Below are 19,140 nucleotides of genomic sequence, written 5' to 3'. Positions count from 1 at the left end.
ACAAGCCTACAATCCCCCCAAAAATTTTAGAATTCTCCCTAAAATCTTTGTTTTTTTGTTTTTTAAGATATACCTTAAAAATTATTATTATTTTACCTTCCAAGCCCACCCCAAAACCTAAAATTATATTTTTGCCCCTGCGTATTGTGTTTTTGGCTTACCACAAAGAATTTTCAGTCACTTCTTAAACACTATGCAGCTCTTTTGCAACTTAATAAAATTAACTGTTGGTTTGGAATTGAGGTTTTAAGTATGATTTTAAAAATTGTGTTTTTAAAATCGTTACTTTTTAAAATCGTAAAGGAGTTTGATAAAACAATTAAACTATATATATTTTTTTATCAAATATTTGTTAGAGAAATGCTTCAGTGCAATATAATGCCCACATTTGACCCATTTTTAGTGACGTAGTAGATGGATAATCACATGAAAGGGAAGATTGAAATTTGAATTTCAATCCTCTCTCTCTCACTAAATATGGGTCAAATATGAGCATTATATTGCATTATAGCATACATCTATTTGTTATGCGAAATCGTGATTTTGATTTAAATTCGCGCATTTTCAAATAAGTACCCCCTAGCATGCTTATAAAAATCGCATATTTTTTTTTATTTTAAATTAAGTGCTTTTTAAATCCCAATGCCAAACGCCTTACGTTTTGCAATATATTTTAAAAATGTAGATTATTCTTGAGAAATCACAATCTCAAACGCACCCTAAGTGCGTGATTTTGTTTTTTTTTATTTTTATTTTAATGAAAGGCATTATCATCATTTCAAGTAAAAAAATGAGCACAATGTCACATACTCATTTTCCCACCTCAATTAATGGAAGGAGCTCTTTGCATGGAAACAAGAGGTAGAAGATGCAGAATGTCACAAGTGTTAGTTTGAAAGGATAAGTGCAAAAGAAGTGTTGGTTTTCAAAAAGTGATATTTAAAAATAAGAATTTTTAAAATGTATAATTTGAAAAAATGATTTTTAAAAACACAATTAAGTATTTGGTAAAATCTAATTTTTGCCATTAAAATTGCAAATAATGCACTTTAAAAAAAGTACCTTTTTTTTTTTTTGAAATAAAAAAGTACTTGATTTAAAAACCATACAATACAAACACAATCTATTTTTTATGATTTGGGACAATGTCAAACACGCCATTCATAAAAGTAAGTTTATTTTCTCAAAAAACTAATATATTTTTTTCAAGTTCTAATGAAATTCTAGGAAGTCGAGAGTAACCATAGACCATTAGATTAATAAAAAAAGAAAAAAAATGTAAGTAAAAAAGAAAAGAAGAAAGAACTGAGATAAGAAAGAAGCATATGCCCGAAAGGAGGGAGAGTTCGACCATCCCACCATGGTCAATCTAATGAAAATATATAAGAAAAGTAAAATAATAATAATAAAATAAAGTTTTTTTTTTTTAAAAAAAAGAAAAATTCTATTGATTGCTGTCCAATCATGTCACTCTTCTTAAAAAATGATAAGATCGATTAATAAATTTACATAAACTTCGGCATCTCTAATTTCCATTAAAAAAGAAAAAAAAGAAAAAGGGGAGTTTGAAAGGAAAAAAAAAAGTTGGGCCAAAAGTTGATTTAAAAACATACTTGGACTTACAATTGCAAATACCAACAAAATAGCTTCCAGAAATTGAAAACCTATTGCGATATTTGTCTCCAAAAAATTTCAAATATAATCACGTGCATAACCCTCCACCCAAATCCCCCACAACACCAGTCAATCCTCGCCGTATAGATCCCCACCTTAGCCACGTGTACGTCTAATACCACTCCACAATACAAACATCGTCCTCTCCCTCCTTGGACTCCCCTCACCTCCCCCCCCTCCACACGCGCACAGCACAAAACTTCAATTGGCTCTCACTCAGCGCCCCTCTTTCCTTCATATATTTAAGTTTCGCGGCAACCTCTCTGCTTTCTCTTTATCTCTCCTCTCTCTCTCTCTCTCTCTCTCTAAAACACTTTTTTGATATTTTCTTTCAGTTTCAGAGTTTTTCTCGCTGAAATCCTCTCCCTATCTGCGTATGTACATGGTTGGGTTTTCGGATCGGTTTGGAGTTCATAATCGGTGAGAGTACAGCCCGGACCTGTCAATTAGGGTTTAAATTTGAAGATTTTTGAGTTTTTTTGTCTTGTGTTTTCTGGGTTTTCGAACTCCTGCTTAAAATTTCGAATCTTTTTCGTTTTCTCGGCTTGTTTTGGCTGCTTTCAGTTTTTGAAATTTTATTTTATTTTATTTTTTGAATTGTGGCGTTTGGCTATTCGTAGTGAATTTAATTTTCGGTTTTGTGTTTGTGTTTGTGCGAGTGAGTCTCTGTGTGATTCGATTCATTTGGGGGGTTGTAGACGTTGAACTCGATTGCAAAATGCTGTGTGTGGAATTGGGTTTTTGATTTTCTTTTTTGGGAGCATTTCGCAAAAATCCAACTTTTTTTTTTTGGGGGGGGGGGGCGGCTCAATGGCGACCATTGACTGATAACATGAAGACATTTGATCTTTCTTCTTCTTCTTTTTTTTTTTTTTTTTGTTAATGTGATATTCTTGAATTTGATTGTCTTTTCGAAGTGTTTTGGCTGTTTTCCGAAAGTGGGTTTCGTAAATTAGTTCTTTTGAACTGGTGCGCTTGGTTAATTTGCGACGAATCTGAATCTGGGGTCTCTGTGCGTATAGTTTGATTCATTTGTGTAGTTAGAGCTTTGAATTTGATTGTTCCGAAAAGCAGTTCCTTTGAACTAATGGGTTTGGTTTCTTGTAGCGAATCAGTATCTGGGGTTTTTGTGTGTGCGGTTTGATTCTAAAGAATTTGATTGTGAAATGTTCTTCTAAGGAATGCAATTTTTTATTCTTACCGAACCATTTTACACTCATTTTGTTGTTGGTGTTGTTTGTCTGACATTTAATTTTACAGGGGGTTTAAAAGGTAAATGGGCATTCAGATATGTGGTAAATTTGAAAAAAATTATTGCGCAAATTTTTATTTATTTTTTAATTTTAAAACTAACAAAAGGGCTGCTGTGAAGTTCTTGTACTTGTTTGTGCCCCTATTGTTTGCTTGTATGCGGATCTTGCATGATACATCATTGTGGAATGTTGAGTAGCATGTTGGGATGTAATGTGATAACAATATTATTTTGTGGAAGAGAAAAGCTTGATAATTTGTAGTTAAAAGAAATTATCTCTTTTTTGGGGTTGACTAGTCTTGAAAATGGAATCTGCTATACTATGTTGTTGATTTAGTTTCGTGATTACGAAAGTATTCCACTAATTTTGTTTTTGTTTATCTCAGATAGATAAATTGAAGTGTTCAATGGCCCCGACAAGAAAATCTAAAAGTGTGAATAAGCGATTTTCTACTATAAATGAGGTCTCTCCTGAGAAAGATGGTAGGAACTTGGGCAAAAGTAAGCAGCGGGTAAGTCTTACTTAGTGAGACAATGAAAAAATATTCGGTTACCCTAGTCCTTATTCTTCTTTGTTGTGCTTTGACTCTCTATGTCTAGGTTTGGTTACACTTGTTAACCAAGTTTCATAAACCTTTGTTGGTCAGTTTTTATGGAGGGTAGAATGTAGTGTGGGCCTTTTATGAAGTTTTGAAGTATCTAATAGGATCTTCAAAATGATGGCCTCTTGTATTGGACACAGTCAATCTTTGTGGCAATAGAGAGGATAATTTCAGATAGGATAGAACAGCAAATATATAGGATCATCAAATGAGCCTCTTGTTTGCATGGGAATGTATTCATGTGGGCAAACATAATTTGTTATTGAGGTCCATAAACCAACCCAGTATACAGAGATTAAGGCTTAGTTGAGTTGACTTTAAAGCTTCAAAGTGTGGATTTTTTTTTTTTTTAATATTTTGGCTGCTGTATTTTATGCACAGAAAAGGAAATATTCTGATAAGTTAGGACCTCAATGGAGCAAGGAGGAGCTTGAGCATTTTTATGAAGCCTATCGGAAATACGGAAAAGACTGGAAGAAGGTATGCCTTTATTTGACATTGTGTTTTATTTACTCTTTTGGGATTTGCTTAATTAGCCATAATTGGTTGTCTTTCATTATATAAGCAGCTTCTAATTTATGTGGTGTAACTTGATATCTAATTTGGTTATGCATACATATGAAAACATTTTTCATGCTTTCTCCTCGTAATATTGTTTACAATAAAATTTTCTGTTCTAATGAGTCAATTTATAACGTGCTCCAGTTTTGTTTTTGGTCTCTTTTCTATTATTGACTTCTGTGCATATCCAGGTGGCTGCTGTAGTACATAACAGATCCGTTGAGATGGTGGAGGCTCTCTACATTACAAACCGGGTTAGTAGCATCCATTACTGTTAGATTGATTTATAACTAGAATCCGTAAAAAACAAAGCTTTCTATAATTTAGGAGTATTATGGGTAATTATACCAACAGTTGTGTATGTGACTACCTTTTCCTTTCCTTGCATAAGCAGTGAATATTCTTCATTTCATGCAAGCCATTTTTTAAAATTAAACACTATTTTCACCTTTCTTGTATAATCTATTGCACTTTCTTTTAATATAATTGATTTGCATGAACTAATGATCAGGGTATGACCTGGTTTAATATTTCTTTTGTTTTTTTCTTAATACTTGTCACTGCTTTGTCTTGAACGCATTCTTATAGATTTGAATAAGGGTCATGGTGCTCATTTACTTCTATTAATTGCAAGCTGGATGATTGAATCTACTAAACCTCTTGGCAGAAAATAGTTTCTTTTGCATCCTAGTTATTAGATAGTTTGGAGCGGGTTTGTCATTCAGTTAATAATTTCTTCTAGTTTCAATAGTTAGTTCTGGTGAGATTCTTGATAACTAAAGTTAATAAATTTGTATGAAATTTGATCTTAAATTCAGAAATGAAACTGGTTTGCATATGTAAGTAATTTTGGGCAAAACTTGGATGCCTAGTTAAGAAGGTAGGTGACATGAATTGACTTGATTTTTATCATTTTGTTTGGAGATTAATTCTGCAGTTGGAGTTTTGGCTTATCTTATTCTTTTCAATGGCTTTGTACTGCTCTATCCGTTATTTTATTGTCAACGAGTCAAGAGGTTCATGATATGTATGTGCTCCAAAAATATGGCCCATATGTGTGGTCTTCTGCAAGTTTTTTAGCTCTAATTGTGTAACTTATGGATTCTTATGGTTTTGAGTGTCTTTGACTTATTGGCATTATTAACATGGGTATGCTCTTGTTTTGCAGGCATACTTATCCTTGCCAGAGGGTACAGCTTCTGTGGTTGGCCTGATAGCAATGATGACGGATTATTATAACGTCCTGGTGAGATTAGATTTAATATTTCCTGTTCAACTGAGTTTGGTCACTTTACTGTCAATCTGGTCCTGTTATATATCTGTCGATCATATTGTTAGATTCGACTTTAATTTGGCTTATATTGGTACCATAAAATAGTAGATATAACTAATGGTTTGTTGTTTACAAAATTATGTCTCTGGGTGAACATGCTAAACATCATTTTTTGGAATTGGGCTGTTGTATGAGTTTCAGAATGTAAGTTAGCAGCTTTTTGGCATGTTAGCTTCTATACAATTTCGGCACTATAAATTATTTTAAATAAGATAAATTTGTTGTTGCTGGACTGCTGACAGCACTTATGTTTTCAGCTACAGTTGATTTTGTTTGTAATGTTTTCATGATGTGCTCTCTTAGGCAAAAAGGAAGTGACTGTATGTTTTCTAACTACTTTTTGATCTTTCTTTGCTGTGTTTTAAGGGTTGATTACTGTCTGATTCCTAGTTTAAATTTAAAAAGTATTGTTCCTTTCTGTTAGTTGTAAACTCTTACTGTCTGTGCTCCAACTGCTATCTTGCTATTAAATACTAGTGATAATTTTCATTTTTGCAATCTGAACCTTGGTGTTTCTATTTTCATCAATTTAAAGATGTTTTGGATAGCCTATATCATTGAATTGGGTTTTCCCTTGCAATAACTTAGTCATGAGTGAATCACCATGTTTATTGTGCTAAGTTAGCGTCTTTGCATTTTAAACTTAAGAGTATGTTTGTTTAAATCTTACTTTCATGGTCTGCAAAACAGGAAGAAAGTGATAGTGATCGAGAGAGCAATGATGCTTCAGCATCTCGGAAGCCTCTGAAACGCAAGCGGGGGAAAGTTCAACTTAGTGTCTCAAAAGATCCTTTCGAGTCTCGGTCAATTGCAACAAGTGATGGATATTTGTCTTTATTGAAGAGGAGACGGTTTGATGGTATAATTAGTTACATTATTACATAGTATAGCTGCTGGACCATTGTTCCTTCACTATTTATCATATACTTGTATATATTTTTTAGGTGCCTGTAACTTGTACTTATTTCTATTATATCAATGTAGGCATATTAGTATATAGAGAGTGGAAGGTAAAAAGAATATGTGCAGTACAAGCTTTTTTTCAAAAAGGCCCACAAAAGTGGTGCTTTTACGTTTTTTGGAGGGCTTTTTTTTCGGGGGGGTGGGGGGTGGAGGAGCGCCTAATTGAAAGTAAAATGAAGCGACAAAGAGAATGATTTACATCAATTTCTTCAAAGAACAGTTAAATGAGTTTAACAGACTGTATCCTGGAATTAGATTCAGAGTGGCAGGGTATAACTAACTATCATTTCTCCTGCAGCAAGATATATTTGTCAGTTTGCATATCATGCCCATTCATTAGAATTAAGCAAAAACCCTCGTGGTTACTAACCAGCTAGACTTTCCTGCATTGTTGCTTTGTTTTTTCATCTTTGCTATTTATAAGTCCGTACATAATGAACTGCACACTGAAATGTTATATAGTGTGATTCTTTTGAAAAGAGAGATCAAACTTGAATTTATTTGAAGAATTCCCCTGTTGATAGATTGAATCTTATATTAGGTACCCAGCCTCGTGCAGTGGGGAAAAGGACACCTCGGTTTCCTATTTCATATTCACATAAGAAGGATGATTCCAAATTTTATGTTTCTCCAAATAAAAGAGGTTGGAAGTCAGATATTGATGATGATGAAGTCGCACATGTGGCAGCATTAGCATTAACTGAGGCTTCACAGAGAGGAGGCTCTCCAACACCATATAGAAGAACAGAGCACACAAAATCCTCACCTGTTCAGAGCTGGGAAAGAATGGTATTTTGTTTTTCCCCTGAGTTGGGAAAGAATTGTATTTCGTTTACATGTCCCGTCATTACCTTTTTCCTTCCTTTTATTATCACGAATATGAATAATTTCTTAATCTTAATACTTTGATATGATTTAGCACATACCATCTGACATAGCTCGTGAGGCTGCCATGGATGAAAAATGGTTGGAAGGTGGTATAGGAAGTAGGAGAGCTGAAAATGGAGATTATGCAAGAGATACTTGCTCCTTGATGGATATGGAAGGTGTAGGGACGGTTAACGTTTTTCGAAAGGGGAAGAAGTCTTACAGAAAGAAAGAGAAAGTTGAAGACATTGGAAACCATCAGTATGATGATGGTGGAGAAGCCTGTAGTGGAACTGAAGAAGGACTTAACTTTGGCGCCCTTAAAGGAAAAGTTAACAATGAGGTTTCAACTGCAAAATCTAAGCGATTTTCTCCACAAGGTCAAAGGAAGAGAAGCAAGAAACTTTTCTTTGGAGGTACCTTTGTTAGTAGTAATTGTTTTATAAGTTGGTTATGGCAAGATTTTTTAACCCTTTATTTTTTTTTCAAATTCTTTGCTGGGTGGGTTTTTTTTTTTTTTAGTGGGGGTTGGGGGGTTTCTATTTTTTTTTTTTTATTGCTATTCATATGACGACTATTTGTCCACTCAAATAGTTACTAATAGAACCTTAGTTTCCATTTTGTTTCTGAAAATTACGAATTCAAACTTTTTGTTTCTATAGTGGAGTGAAGTTGTTCCCCCTTTCTAGGAGTATGCTTTTTCCATGTTTTGAAGCTTTTATTTTTAATTGAAGTTAACGGCATAGCCACCATTTTGGAATAAGTGAATAGGTTAGTGTAGAAAGAAAAAGTGGAGGCATGGCTCGAAATTATGGGATTCAGTTTGCTGATATTGGTAAACGTGCAGACAATTATGTACGATCAATAGCCTCGTAGTTGGGGGGCTATTGAATGTTTCACCAATACCTTCTATAAAACTTGTGGAAAAGTTTCTGAATGTTTCAGAGGCATATATCAGTAAGCTTTTATTTCTGCATATTTGATAATAGAAATATTCATCAAGATCTATCTTTCATAAATTTTATTAGAGGCTTCCCATGTATTTGGGAAACCATTTCACTGGGATTTGAATATATTTTTTAAAAGAAGCTATGTTTTGAAGCGAGCAGAGAATATGGGCAAGTCTTCTGGACTGTTAATCAGGAGGTCCAAGTTTCGAGTAAATTGGTCTATGATATTTAATAACAATAAACAGTATAGGGATTATTGCTCGATTTTTTTTGATTGATTTATATTCTAAATAGCATCATTCCACCCCCCCATGAACATGTGTTATGTAACCATTTTTTGGTTGGGTTGAATGCTTGCTCTTGGTCAGTTAATTAGATAGCTAGATCTTCCTATAATAATGTTATAATTTTGTGTTTTGCTGTTTTTGTAGATGAAAGTACTGGCTTGCATGCTCTGCAGACATTGGCCGATTTATCTCTATTGATGCCAGCATCCACAATGGAATCTGGTATGTGATTTATGATTATAGTCTAATTTGTTTTGGAGTGATGCTGGGCATGTGTCAGTCCTCATTTGTATGTGTGAGTGAGAGAGAGGGAAATTAATTAGTTTGATTATTTGCATTTGTTTGAAGACAGAATATATGTATTGGATCGTGCACAACTAGAATCAGACAATATAATAAAGTAATTTCTTTACTTAGTGCTATATAATACAACATTTCATTGACAACCTAGTCATTTATTCCTAGAAATCAAAATTTCTAGGGAAAAATCATATTTAGTCCCTAGGGTTTAATCTAATTTGGATTTAGTCATTGGGTTTTAATTTCAAGAATAAGGTCCTTAGGTTTTGCCTAAGTTTTAAATAAGTCCCTCAATGACTTAAGCGTCAAAGTTAATTTCCCGGCTGCCACACGTCTCGTTTGACACGCCAACATCCATGTCAGCACCCAATGGCAATGCCATGTCATCAAGTACCAAATCATCCATCGAAAGGGGAAAAAAAAGAAGAAGAAGACCCAACATAGAAATAAAAACCATATTCTTCGTCATCCCGATCTATGTTTGTTATGGCTTGAATTTTCGGATGATTCAATTTTTTTTTTTTTAATCTTCATTTATACCTTTTAAAGGGTTTCTGTTTCAAAATTATGAAAATTGGAAGTTCATATTGGCATTAAAATTTCACTTAATGCTGTTATTGAACTTAGTTCTCAGGATTTATGCATTGTTGCTGTTCTTCTTTTGTAAATATCACTTTTCATTATAAATGATATGATCCCTTGTTTTCTCTCATTTTTTTATTGTTTATTTGTTGGATCTAGAATCATCTGTCCAGTTGAAGGAAGAAAGAACAACTTTTGATATGGATGACAAATCCAGTATACCAGAAGGTACATCTACAAGCCATTATAGAGATAAAAAAGTCCCTGGGGCAAAACAGAAGGCACTTAATGCAATTTCAGGTGTTGATGATACAACTTCTAAAAAATCAAAACTTGGGAGGGATTCCGCAGTTGATGTTAATGTTACTTTTGAAACAAAGGAACAGCTTCGGCCTGCTGATAAAACGTGGAAAAGAAAGCGCAAGCCCATGGTATCAAAGGTAACATAGGGACTGATTGTATTTGCTTCTCTATACGTATTTCTTGTTGGGGGATTTTTATTTTTTGGAGGTGGGGGGGGGGGGGGGGTAACCTCTGTCTCTCTCATGCGCACACTAATACACTCTTAGTGTATAGCTATCTATCAGTTGATTTGATGATGAGCCAATTCTTGTTCAAGTTGCAGATATCAAATGACAAATCTCGAATTGATTTTCATCTAAATGAAGTTAGTGAACCATTGCTGACTGCGGTATGTGAGCAAATGCCTATCTTTTTATTACAAGAATGTGTATTATCTCTGTGATTGATTTTTAAAAGTAAATTCTCTAACAAGTCACGATACCTCAATACTGTTTTATAAGTATGTTTTGCCTAATTGCCATATAATAATTAGAGCAACTTTGCTTTCTGTTTGGGTGATCTACACAATTACATCTGCAATTGAATTGAGCTTATCTCATACAGTTGGATGTCAGCTTGCTATGAGCTGACAATGTTATGGTGGAACTTAAATCTATCAGGTGAAAATGAGAGTAGTGCTAACATTCTTTATCTTTATCCTGCTGTAGATGCCACATCTAATATACCCCAGAGATAGTATTCCTTACTCATTGTAGATTTGACCATATATAATGCACTAGGGTCCTGCCTGGTATTCAAGCTAATTTTCCAAAAACAAGCTATGGCTGTTGGTAAATGGGCTGAACATGGAAAGTTAAAGCTACTAACTCTAGTAACAAATTGAACTGAATCTTGTGAAATGTGTTTGTTTTGTCATGGGATCATCAGTTTAAAAATAATCAAAGCTTTTGCTTCATAATGCCTTGATTTATGTAGAAACTAAAAAGTTATCCAGTTCTCCTGAGACATTTTACTCTGCATGTAAAATTGGAGATTGTTAGTTTTCTTAAATAATAACTAGTTATACTTGTGCCAATGGATATTGGATCAAATGGCATCTCTTCCTCCAAGAAGGATGGGGGGTAGGGTCACAGGTACAGGTGCATAAGTTATTACCCATCCTGGTATCCACGAGAAAAAAAAAAAGTTGTTTTCTGTTTGTCCATATGCATAAATATGTATTATCACCAAGAAACATACATTAACACTTGCACACATAGATATACATATGCATAATTATGTGTGTTCATATTTGAGAAGTCTCTGGTTATATGTTGGATGTTGATAAAGTACAAGAGGAGGCAGATGATTGTTAGCTTAAATACATGTGCTCTAGGTCTTAGCTGAAGAAGAGAGTAAACAAGTGATCAAAGGTAAATGCATGGCTCAAAGTTTTCCTTTTCCAAGACAATGGAAATCAGCCAGATCATCAGAAAGTTTCTTGGATAGTGGTCATAGAAGAGCAGAGACTGATTTAGCAGTATCAACTGCACAAGTTCCTGCTACAAGTGAAGTTAGTTTACCGACTAAACGAAGAAGCAGACGTAAAATGAGTCTACCGAGATCATCAATCTCTAAAGAGATGAAGTCTTATGACAACATTTTGAAAAATCGACATAAATACTCCGCCTCATTGCAAGACAGAGCACTCCATCTTAAAGTAAAATAGGTCCCTTCCTCTTATTTTTTAGAAACCTACCACTTTCTAAAGCTTAAAGCTTCATTATTCTTTTTTCCCATTTAAATTGCAGGAAAAGCTTTCTTGTTGCATTTCATCTCCTATGGTCCGCAGATGGTGCACTTTTGAGTGGTTTTATAGTGCAATTGACTACCCTTGGTTCTCAAAAAGGGAGTTTGTGGAGTACTTAAATCACGTTGGACTGGGCCACATCCCAAGACTAACTCGTGTTGAATGGGGTGTCATAAGGAGGTATGTTTTCAACTGAAGTTAATGTCAATACGGCTAGGCATATGACATGGAATTATTGAAAATGTTAATGACACATATTTATAGTGTTTGCTTCTAAATGCAGTTCTCTTGGCAAACCTCGGAGGTTTTCTGAACATTTTCTTCTTGAAGAAAGGGAGAAACTTAAACAATATCGGGATTCTGTGAGAAGACATTATTTTGAACTTCGTGCTGGTATTAGGGAAGGACTTCCTACAGACTTAGCCAGACCTCTATCAGTTGGACAACGAGTAATTGCTCTTCATCCAAAATCAAGAGAACTTCATGACGGAAGTGTGCTCACTGTTGATCAGGACAAGTGCAGGGTGCAGTTTGACCGTCCTGAGTTAGGAGTTGAATTTGTCATGGTAGCAGTTTCTTTCACATAAATTCATTTCAGTTCTTTCCTCTTATGTTCATATATCTTCAGTATCGGAGATGTCTTTGATGCTGTTGTTTGTAAATGACATATGTGCAATTGTATTCACGTGTGCCTGACTCTGTGTGCCTGCATGCGTGTGTGCACGTGTGATATATATATAGACAGATAGATGGAGAGAGAGATTGATACTATTTGTTGCAGTAGGTGAATCCTATATAGTTCTTAGCAATTTTTCTTTTCTCACTGACTGCATACTAGGTTTGTGTGCCAATGTGTTGGTGCATTTGAATTCATTTACGGCATGGGATTTGATTGCTGACAACATTTGAAGTGAGTTTAGTCTGGCTAGGGCTTCAATAGTGAGTTAGTTTATCTTATTGCCATGAGTAACATGTTATTGTGCTATATAAGTACATAAATGTCTCCACCTGCTTGCCATCTTTTCTCCATATGTTGTTAGTTATCATATGGTGCACTATAGAGCTTAGGCCATATTATTCTCTAATGAACTATCATTTTCTTTTCCTATTATACTCCCTTCTCTTGAAGAATAAATCATGGGTTTGCGTTTGTAAATGATTGCAAAGGCTGTAAGTTGCTTGTCTTTAAACTACATTTTCATTGTTTCTAAACCTTGAAATTATATTGAAAAGAATGGTGTTATAAGGAAGGATTATGGAAAGCAGAGGGCCCATTTGGTAAAATTTTGAGAAGTGTTTTGGGATTTGGGTTTTGAAAAAGGTAATAGTTGAGAATTGATTTGGTGGGGACCACATTTAAGAAAAGTTGAAAATGGTTTAGTACAATTTTGGAAGTGTTTTGTAAAAATTGAGAAATATTTTTATAAAAAAAAAAAAAAAAAAGAAAAAAAAAAAAAGGTAAAGTGCTGCCACATAACCACCAGTTTTTTTTAACAATATTAAGTTATTTTTTGAGGGTTTTGCGATGAGTTTTGTTGTTAGTTTTGAAGAATGTTAATGGTGGGAGCCACATCTGAAAATCCATTTGGTTAATTGGTATTTGATAAAAGGGTTTCAATGTTTGAGAGGTGAGAAAAGAGCTTTCTAAAAGTTTAAACAGGCCCCAGAATTTTTCATTTTTCATAATTTTATGTGTCATATTTTGCCATTTTATGATTGAAATGGTGCAATAGACGGTCTGTCTAATATCTCTTGGTTATATTATGGTAAAGAAATTGCTGTCACCAATGACTTGTGTTATTGATATGGAAGCCATATATTATCTTTCTCTAATGACATGGAAATAATTCATTACAGGATATTGATTGCATGCCTTCAAATCCATTGGATAATATGCCAGAAGCTCTTAGGAGACAGAACATTTCCCTTGACAAGTTCTCTCTTATATCCAAGGAATCACAAATGAATGGAGATCCAAATATTGGAGGATCTATGATATTTTCCTCAAGTGGGCATATGGAGAAGGTTTCAAGCCCTGTGAATACTTTGGTAAAGCAGGGAAAGGTAATACTGCTTATCAGATACTCATATACGTCTATCTTGGATAATTTCAAAACTGTACGGCCCAGTACATCACAATCAACTATATATACATTTTACATTTTTTGGTTTGTCATGTTTCTTTTTTCTATATTTTTATGTTTTGGCCTTATTTTGCTTGCTCCGATTCTAGCATATTGTGATTCTGCTTTAACCTACCAAGTATGGTCACCAAAATATATGCTGCTGGACTTTGGAGAGACTAAAATCTTGGCAGTATAAGTGGGTAGCAGGCACTCATTCACGGACCACCAAAGCTACCTTTTTACCCATGCAGATCACAACGTAGGTCAAAGTGCTGACCTATCAATGGGGGAAGCTCCCAGGATACCTTTAGACCAACCAATTTATTGAATATCAGGGTTCCGTGCAGTTTTTCTGCAACCCAGTTTACGTTTAGATTATTAGAAGAGTTATCATTAATTATACACATTTTATTATTTAGTATTCTGTTTGTTAACCAAATTAACTTGTGTTATTTTCTATTTCTTGTTATAATTTTAATGAACCAGGCAGCATAACTAAAATGTACTATGAGTTGGTCCCTTTTCCTGCATGGGTTAAAAATACCTTAATTAGCTTAACTATACTTGTATGGTTCCAATGTCCTTTTTATTTTCCAAATAACAGCATCACATTATCACAACAATGTGGGAGTAACAGTTTTTACTGAAGTTAGGTCTTATTTTGAGGTTTTTTTTTTTTGTCTGGGATATTCACTGCCAGAGATTGGAAGTTAAAGTTTGAATTCTAGAGTTTTCTCAGATAATATGATTGTCTCCAATATTTTGCCCAGGTGGATACAAGCCATGCTGTTTCCCAGGCTAAGGCAGATGTTAGTGCACAACAAGCGGGCATTAGTCAGCCTTGTGTGCTGGCCCAGAATCAAGCAAGGGAAGCTGATATAAGAACTATTTCTGAGCTGACTCGTGCTCTAGATAAAAAGGTTGTACTATTTTATATTGTAGTTGATCATAGAAATGTATTTGATCTAAACAAGTTAATTCAGTTGGCACAAGGGTTGTACTATTCTGATTCTTGATTATCATGCATTTATGTGCCTTGTCAGAGCCTTTATTTGATTATTCTATCTTTGGTTTGTGAATCTGTTGTAACAATGTTTTCCATTTTCTTGGCCAGTTTGCCTGGCATCTCTTAACATATTTGAGATTCTGTTCATATTGGTTTCTTGAAGGATATTTTGTTTGTTGGTGATCTTGAAGAATATATATATATATAAAATTTAATATTTGCTACCCATTATTTCCTAAATATTGGACATCCTCTCAGACATTAGGATCTGCCAAACTAGTTTTTGTCCATCTCTATATACAGAATTTTTTATTGGAACTCTTCCTTTGCATATCATACTCATGCTGTGAAGCCTTTCTGTTGCTTTCGTGTAGGAAGTGGTGTTGACAGAGCTTAGGGGCATGAATAATGACATGGTGGAAAACCAAAATGATGGAGGCCGCTCTTTAAAGTATTCTGAACCTTCCAGAACGCAAATCGCCACGGTACTTGTACAGTTAAAGGAAGCCAGTGACCAGGCATGTGGCTTCCATGAATTATATTTTGCTTTACATTTTTGCGCAAGTGTGCCATTCTCTGCCTTTTTCATTGAATGTTGCTGTGTGCAGGTTTCTTCTGCTTTGCTTCATATGAGACAGCGTAACACTTATCCAGCAGATACCCTGCCTCCTTGGCTGAAGCCCCCAGCCAATTCTAGTGTCCATGGTGGCCTCACAAATTGCTTGGATAATTCTTCTATATCTCAAGAATCGGGATCTAATGTCGTTGAAATTGTCAAAGGCTCAAGATTGAAAGCACACACAATGGTAGATGCTGCTATTCAGGTATGAGTACTCTCTCTCTCTCATGTGTTTCCATGTGAGTGTGTGTGCTGGTAAGAACTTTTTTATTTTAATTTCTTTTTATATTCTCAGTTTGCATGCTATACACAACCATGTATGTATGTGGGTATCCTTTTCCTTGTTGGTTTTGAAAACTGAAGAATAAATTTATGATAGAGAATGCTCAAATACACAGGCAGCTTATAGGAGCTTCTCCAAAATTTACAATCAGAAAGAATTGTGGGTCTTTTTTTTTTTTCATTTCATTTGGTCTTTATTTGGTCCGACTTTCCGAAGGTCTATTTTCAATTAATTGATGGATCCCCCATATTGCTAATCAGTAGCATGTATGCAACACACTTTATTTGTTATTTCCCAGTATGATATATGTTGTTGGGCTTGTAGGATATGTTATGTATTCTGCAGGTCATGAGTTTTTAATATTTCTGCCGGTTATGGCCTAGATCAAGCGGTTCTTATGCAGCTGTATATTGATGTATTTGAACAAACTATCCATTTTGGCGCTGTTTGTTTATTTGCCTCAAAAGTTTAAGCATGTATTTGTTTATTACCTTTTTTTTTTTTTTGGATGAGAGGAAGCAGTTAGCCTAATTACACCTTATGACGCAATATTCAACTCAGGCATTCACATTGAAGAAGGAAGGGGACGATGTTTTTACAAGGATTGGGGAGGCTTTAGATTCTATTGATAATCAGCAACTAACATCTGACTCTAGGGTACCAGTGGTCAGGTCTCAACAGCAGGCGAATGGCAGTCTGGGTAACCACAATCAGTTGACTTCTTGCTCATCAGAGCCCCTACTTACTAGTGATGTATCTGGTACAAAACCGTGTCACGATTCTGATGGAAATGAGGCACAAATCCCATCGGAGCTTATCACTTCCTGCGTTTCTACGTTGCTCATGATACAGGTAATTTGGAGATTATGGTTTAACATTAATGGATTCAAGAAGCAATCTCTCTCGTGAGTTGTGTATGTGTGTATGTGTGTTATGGGACTTTGAATGCAATGCTAGTGGCAATCACTTGGTTCTGATATCTTTCTACTGCCTACAAAATATCATTTTTGGGATTACTCGTTATCATTGCTCATTGCTGTCTTTTTTTTTCAAAATTATTTTTCCTCAGCAAAGATCTATTCTTGTAAAACCTTGTTATGCTGAGTATGACTTTCCTGTAACATGCAGACTTGTACTGAAAGACAGTATCCTCCCGCCGATGTGGCTCAGATTTTAGATTCTGCTCTCACAAGCTTGCATCCATGCTGTCCTCAGAACCTTCCTATTTATAGAGAGATTCAAATGTGCATGGGAAGAATTAAGACCCAAATATTAGCCCTTGTACCAACTTGAATATTATCCTGCCCTGTTTGATCTGTACAATTAACCTTGTAAGTATTATGCTGGAATCTTGATTTCAACCTCGGTTTCGGCTTTTTTCTTTCGTTCTTTTTGTTTGTGATTAGGCTAACTGGGATCAACATTTAATACTAGTGATAGTGATATTGTAATTTTAGCTTCGTTTTGTAATTTATGTTTCCTAATTCTCAAGTAGATTGACTTAAAGTTAGTAGAAGAGAATGCTACATCTTGAAAGCATCCTCCCCCCATTTCTCCTCCCTCTATTCTTTCTGTAAGGAAAATGTGATGAAGATTCTTGCATGGAACATGTGAGCCTTAATAGAAATTCTTGAATTTAGTACTTCGGACCTCTATGAATATCCTGATTTTCTTCTTGTGGCCTCCAAGTACTCTCACTTGCAGCCGAAATGCGTTCCTTGTAATTCTTCTTTATTGCACAAGAAAAGTAGTATTGTGTGGGCCGAATTAAAAGTATGATAAATACAACTTTAAATAGAAATGAAGTAATTTATTTCACAAAATGTGTAATACAAAAAGTATATTTAAGAAAGTTTATAAATATATCAAAATTGATAAATTAGCAACCTAATATATTGTCTGTCACGAGTAATACTAGAAGTCTTTTTTGTGTCATTCTAAAAATGAAGCGTTTTGTTTTAAAAATGAACTACTTTTGTTTTAAACAGGCTCCCAACTTTTATTAACGCTCCAATGATCTCATCCTTAACAACCCTAGGAGGCAGGATCAATCTGCTCTCAACATCCTCTTCTTAAGCAACAGGGTTAAGAGGAGATCCATCACAAGCTGAAACTTTCATATGAAAAATCATTTGGCAGGGCATCCCCCATTAAATCCACCATGTCGCTTTCTCCCTCTTGGAGATGATCAGGACCATCTCTGCCCCTTATACAAATCTCTCCATTGCCTCCAGACACTTTCAGGTTAGGTAATCTTTCAATTGTGGATTGGATTAAGAACATTATTAGGCCTTCGATTTTCCTTCAAATAGATGAGAAATAAATAAAATAAAAAATTATTATCAAGGGCTTTTAAACAAGAGAAATAAACAAGCCATCTTAAATTTATAGACAATTAAAAAACCCGTGATGAATTGTCACACTTAGTAATGTTACAATAAAAACGACAACCAAAGATACTTTTTTCCTTTTTGGCCAGCGCAACCAAAGATCAGCAACTCTAAAACTGAAGTAACCAACTTTTTACGTACAGCCCACCAACAGCAAGAGGTGCCACATACGAATCACCTTTTGTTCCTTTTTTCTTTTGCCTGCCTCATTTTCTGTTAGCATTAGACACAAACATGGCAGCTGTGCCAGCCAGATGCAGGGTTGATAATAATCAGGAGCAGTGAATAAAAAAAAAAAAAGGGCGAAAAATTGAATCCTCACAATTTACAGATTTCTTTTTTCTCTTTAAAATTTTCTATCCTAAAAAAGGGAGTGAAACTCAGAAGCATGAGGCTCGTCAAACCATGACATGGAGAGACAAATTAGACCTTTCACAATGGGAAGGAAAGCGTAGCTCAAAGATACAAGATGTCAATAAAACAATGGTACTTCCCCCAATGGCACCATGGTCAACCCAGTGATGCGCGAAATGGCAGCCAACAATTCTAGCTAACCTAGCAAGAAGTTGAACACATCACTCAATGATATTATACCTTCCACACGATTGCTGCCAGCCTCCACAATTACAAGTCTCCTAACCCCTGAAAGGATGCATGTCAACAAGCCACTACATGAAAAGAGGGGGATAACATAAAACATACTACAGAGCTAAGCAAATTACCGGGATTTGCCAACCGTTTCATCACTTCGTGCAGTGGATCAGATCGCAAACACATTTGACATCTCTGTCCATTGAAGAAGCCATGAGGAGAATTTGCATCTTGCCCTAATTGCAGTGCCTATAAATGTAGAAAACGGCAGATTCAGAGACAAGGTAACGCATACATACAATTTTTTATCTGACATGCAATTTATTAGTTTGATTCCTGATTGAAAGACACAACATTTCACATCTGGAAATTTGTGAAGAAACTACAGCAATTGCTGCAAGTCATTTGTAAGAACTGATTATTTTTCCCACGCAAATAACTCAGCTACACATTTTTAAAAATGCACATTTTGAGAATGTATAAATACGCATATTTCTCTGGTGTGTTTATATCCACGATAAATGTACTTCAAATTTACATTTGTCACCCACTGAAAACATTGACTCCAAGCGAGTTGAAAAAAGCAAGTAGAACAATTCCTTGCATTTTTGTCACAATCACTCGACTAGTACATTCCCAATGACGGTGATGGAAAATCAACA

At 35.0% G+C, this 19,140-nt stretch overlaps 1 protein-coding gene and 1 long non-coding RNA gene across 3 annotated transcripts; one reads left to right on the top strand and one right to left on the bottom strand.

The window, feature by feature from the left end:
- The first annotated feature begins 1,871 nt into the window (after positions 1-1,871).
- LOC132170228 (protein ALWAYS EARLY 2-like) lies at positions 1,872-17,173 on the top strand. Of its 2 annotated transcripts, none has more exons than XM_059581127.1 (20): positions 1,872-2,094; positions 3,313-3,438; positions 3,910-4,008; positions 4,281-4,343; positions 5,258-5,335; positions 6,113-6,281; positions 6,927-7,174; positions 7,305-7,668; positions 8,634-8,711; positions 9,531-9,811; positions 9,997-10,062; positions 11,050-11,373; positions 11,465-11,643; positions 11,747-12,029; positions 13,321-13,527; positions 14,360-14,509; positions 14,970-15,113; positions 15,204-15,419; positions 16,059-16,349; positions 16,626-17,173. In XM_059581127.1, the coding sequence occupies exons 2-20, from the start codon at positions 3,334-3,336 to the stop codon at positions 16,788-16,790; spliced, it is 3,510 nt and encodes a 1,169-aa protein (XP_059437110.1). In that variant the 5' UTR covers positions 1,872-2,094; positions 3,313-3,333; the 3' UTR covers positions 16,791-17,173. The 2 variants fall into 2 exon arrangements, with proteins under 2 accessions (XP_059437110.1, XP_059437111.1); XM_059581128.1 differs by having other exon boundaries at positions 1,873-2,094; positions 14,970-15,080.
- A 690-nt stretch (positions 17,174-17,863) lies between these two features.
- LOC132170431 (uncharacterized) lies at positions 17,864-18,734 on the bottom strand. Its single transcript, XR_009438957.1, has 2 exons — positions 18,610-18,734; positions 17,864-18,529 (listed from the first exon to the last, which is right to left on the bottom strand). It is a non-coding gene; the product is annotated as an uncharacterized LOC132170431 (long non-coding RNA).
- Between the last annotated feature and the right edge of the window lie 406 nt (positions 18,735-19,140).

The sequence above is a fragment of the Corylus avellana genome, chromosome ca2 (assembly GCF_901000735.1).
Source record: "Corylus avellana chromosome ca2, CavTom2PMs-1.0".
NCBI lineage: Eukaryota > Viridiplantae > Streptophyta > Magnoliopsida > Fagales > Betulaceae > Corylus > Corylus avellana.
The sequence above is the reverse complement of the archived record's forward strand: the minus strand, read 5'-3'. Positions and strand labels throughout refer to the sequence as shown.

Coding starts and splice junctions, on each gene's coding strand:
- LOC132170228 (XM_059581127.1), top strand. CDS start 3,334: ATGGCCCCGACAAGAAAATCTAAAAGTGTGAATAAGCGATTTTCTACT. Junction 11,374..11,464: donor ACAGAGCACTCCATCTTAAA/GTAAAATAGGTC, acceptor TTTAAATTGCAG/GAAAAGCTTTCTTGTTGCAT. Junction 12,030..13,320: donor TAGGAGTTGAATTTGTCATG/GTAGCAGTTTCT, acceptor AATTCATTACAG/GATATTGATTGCATGCCTTC.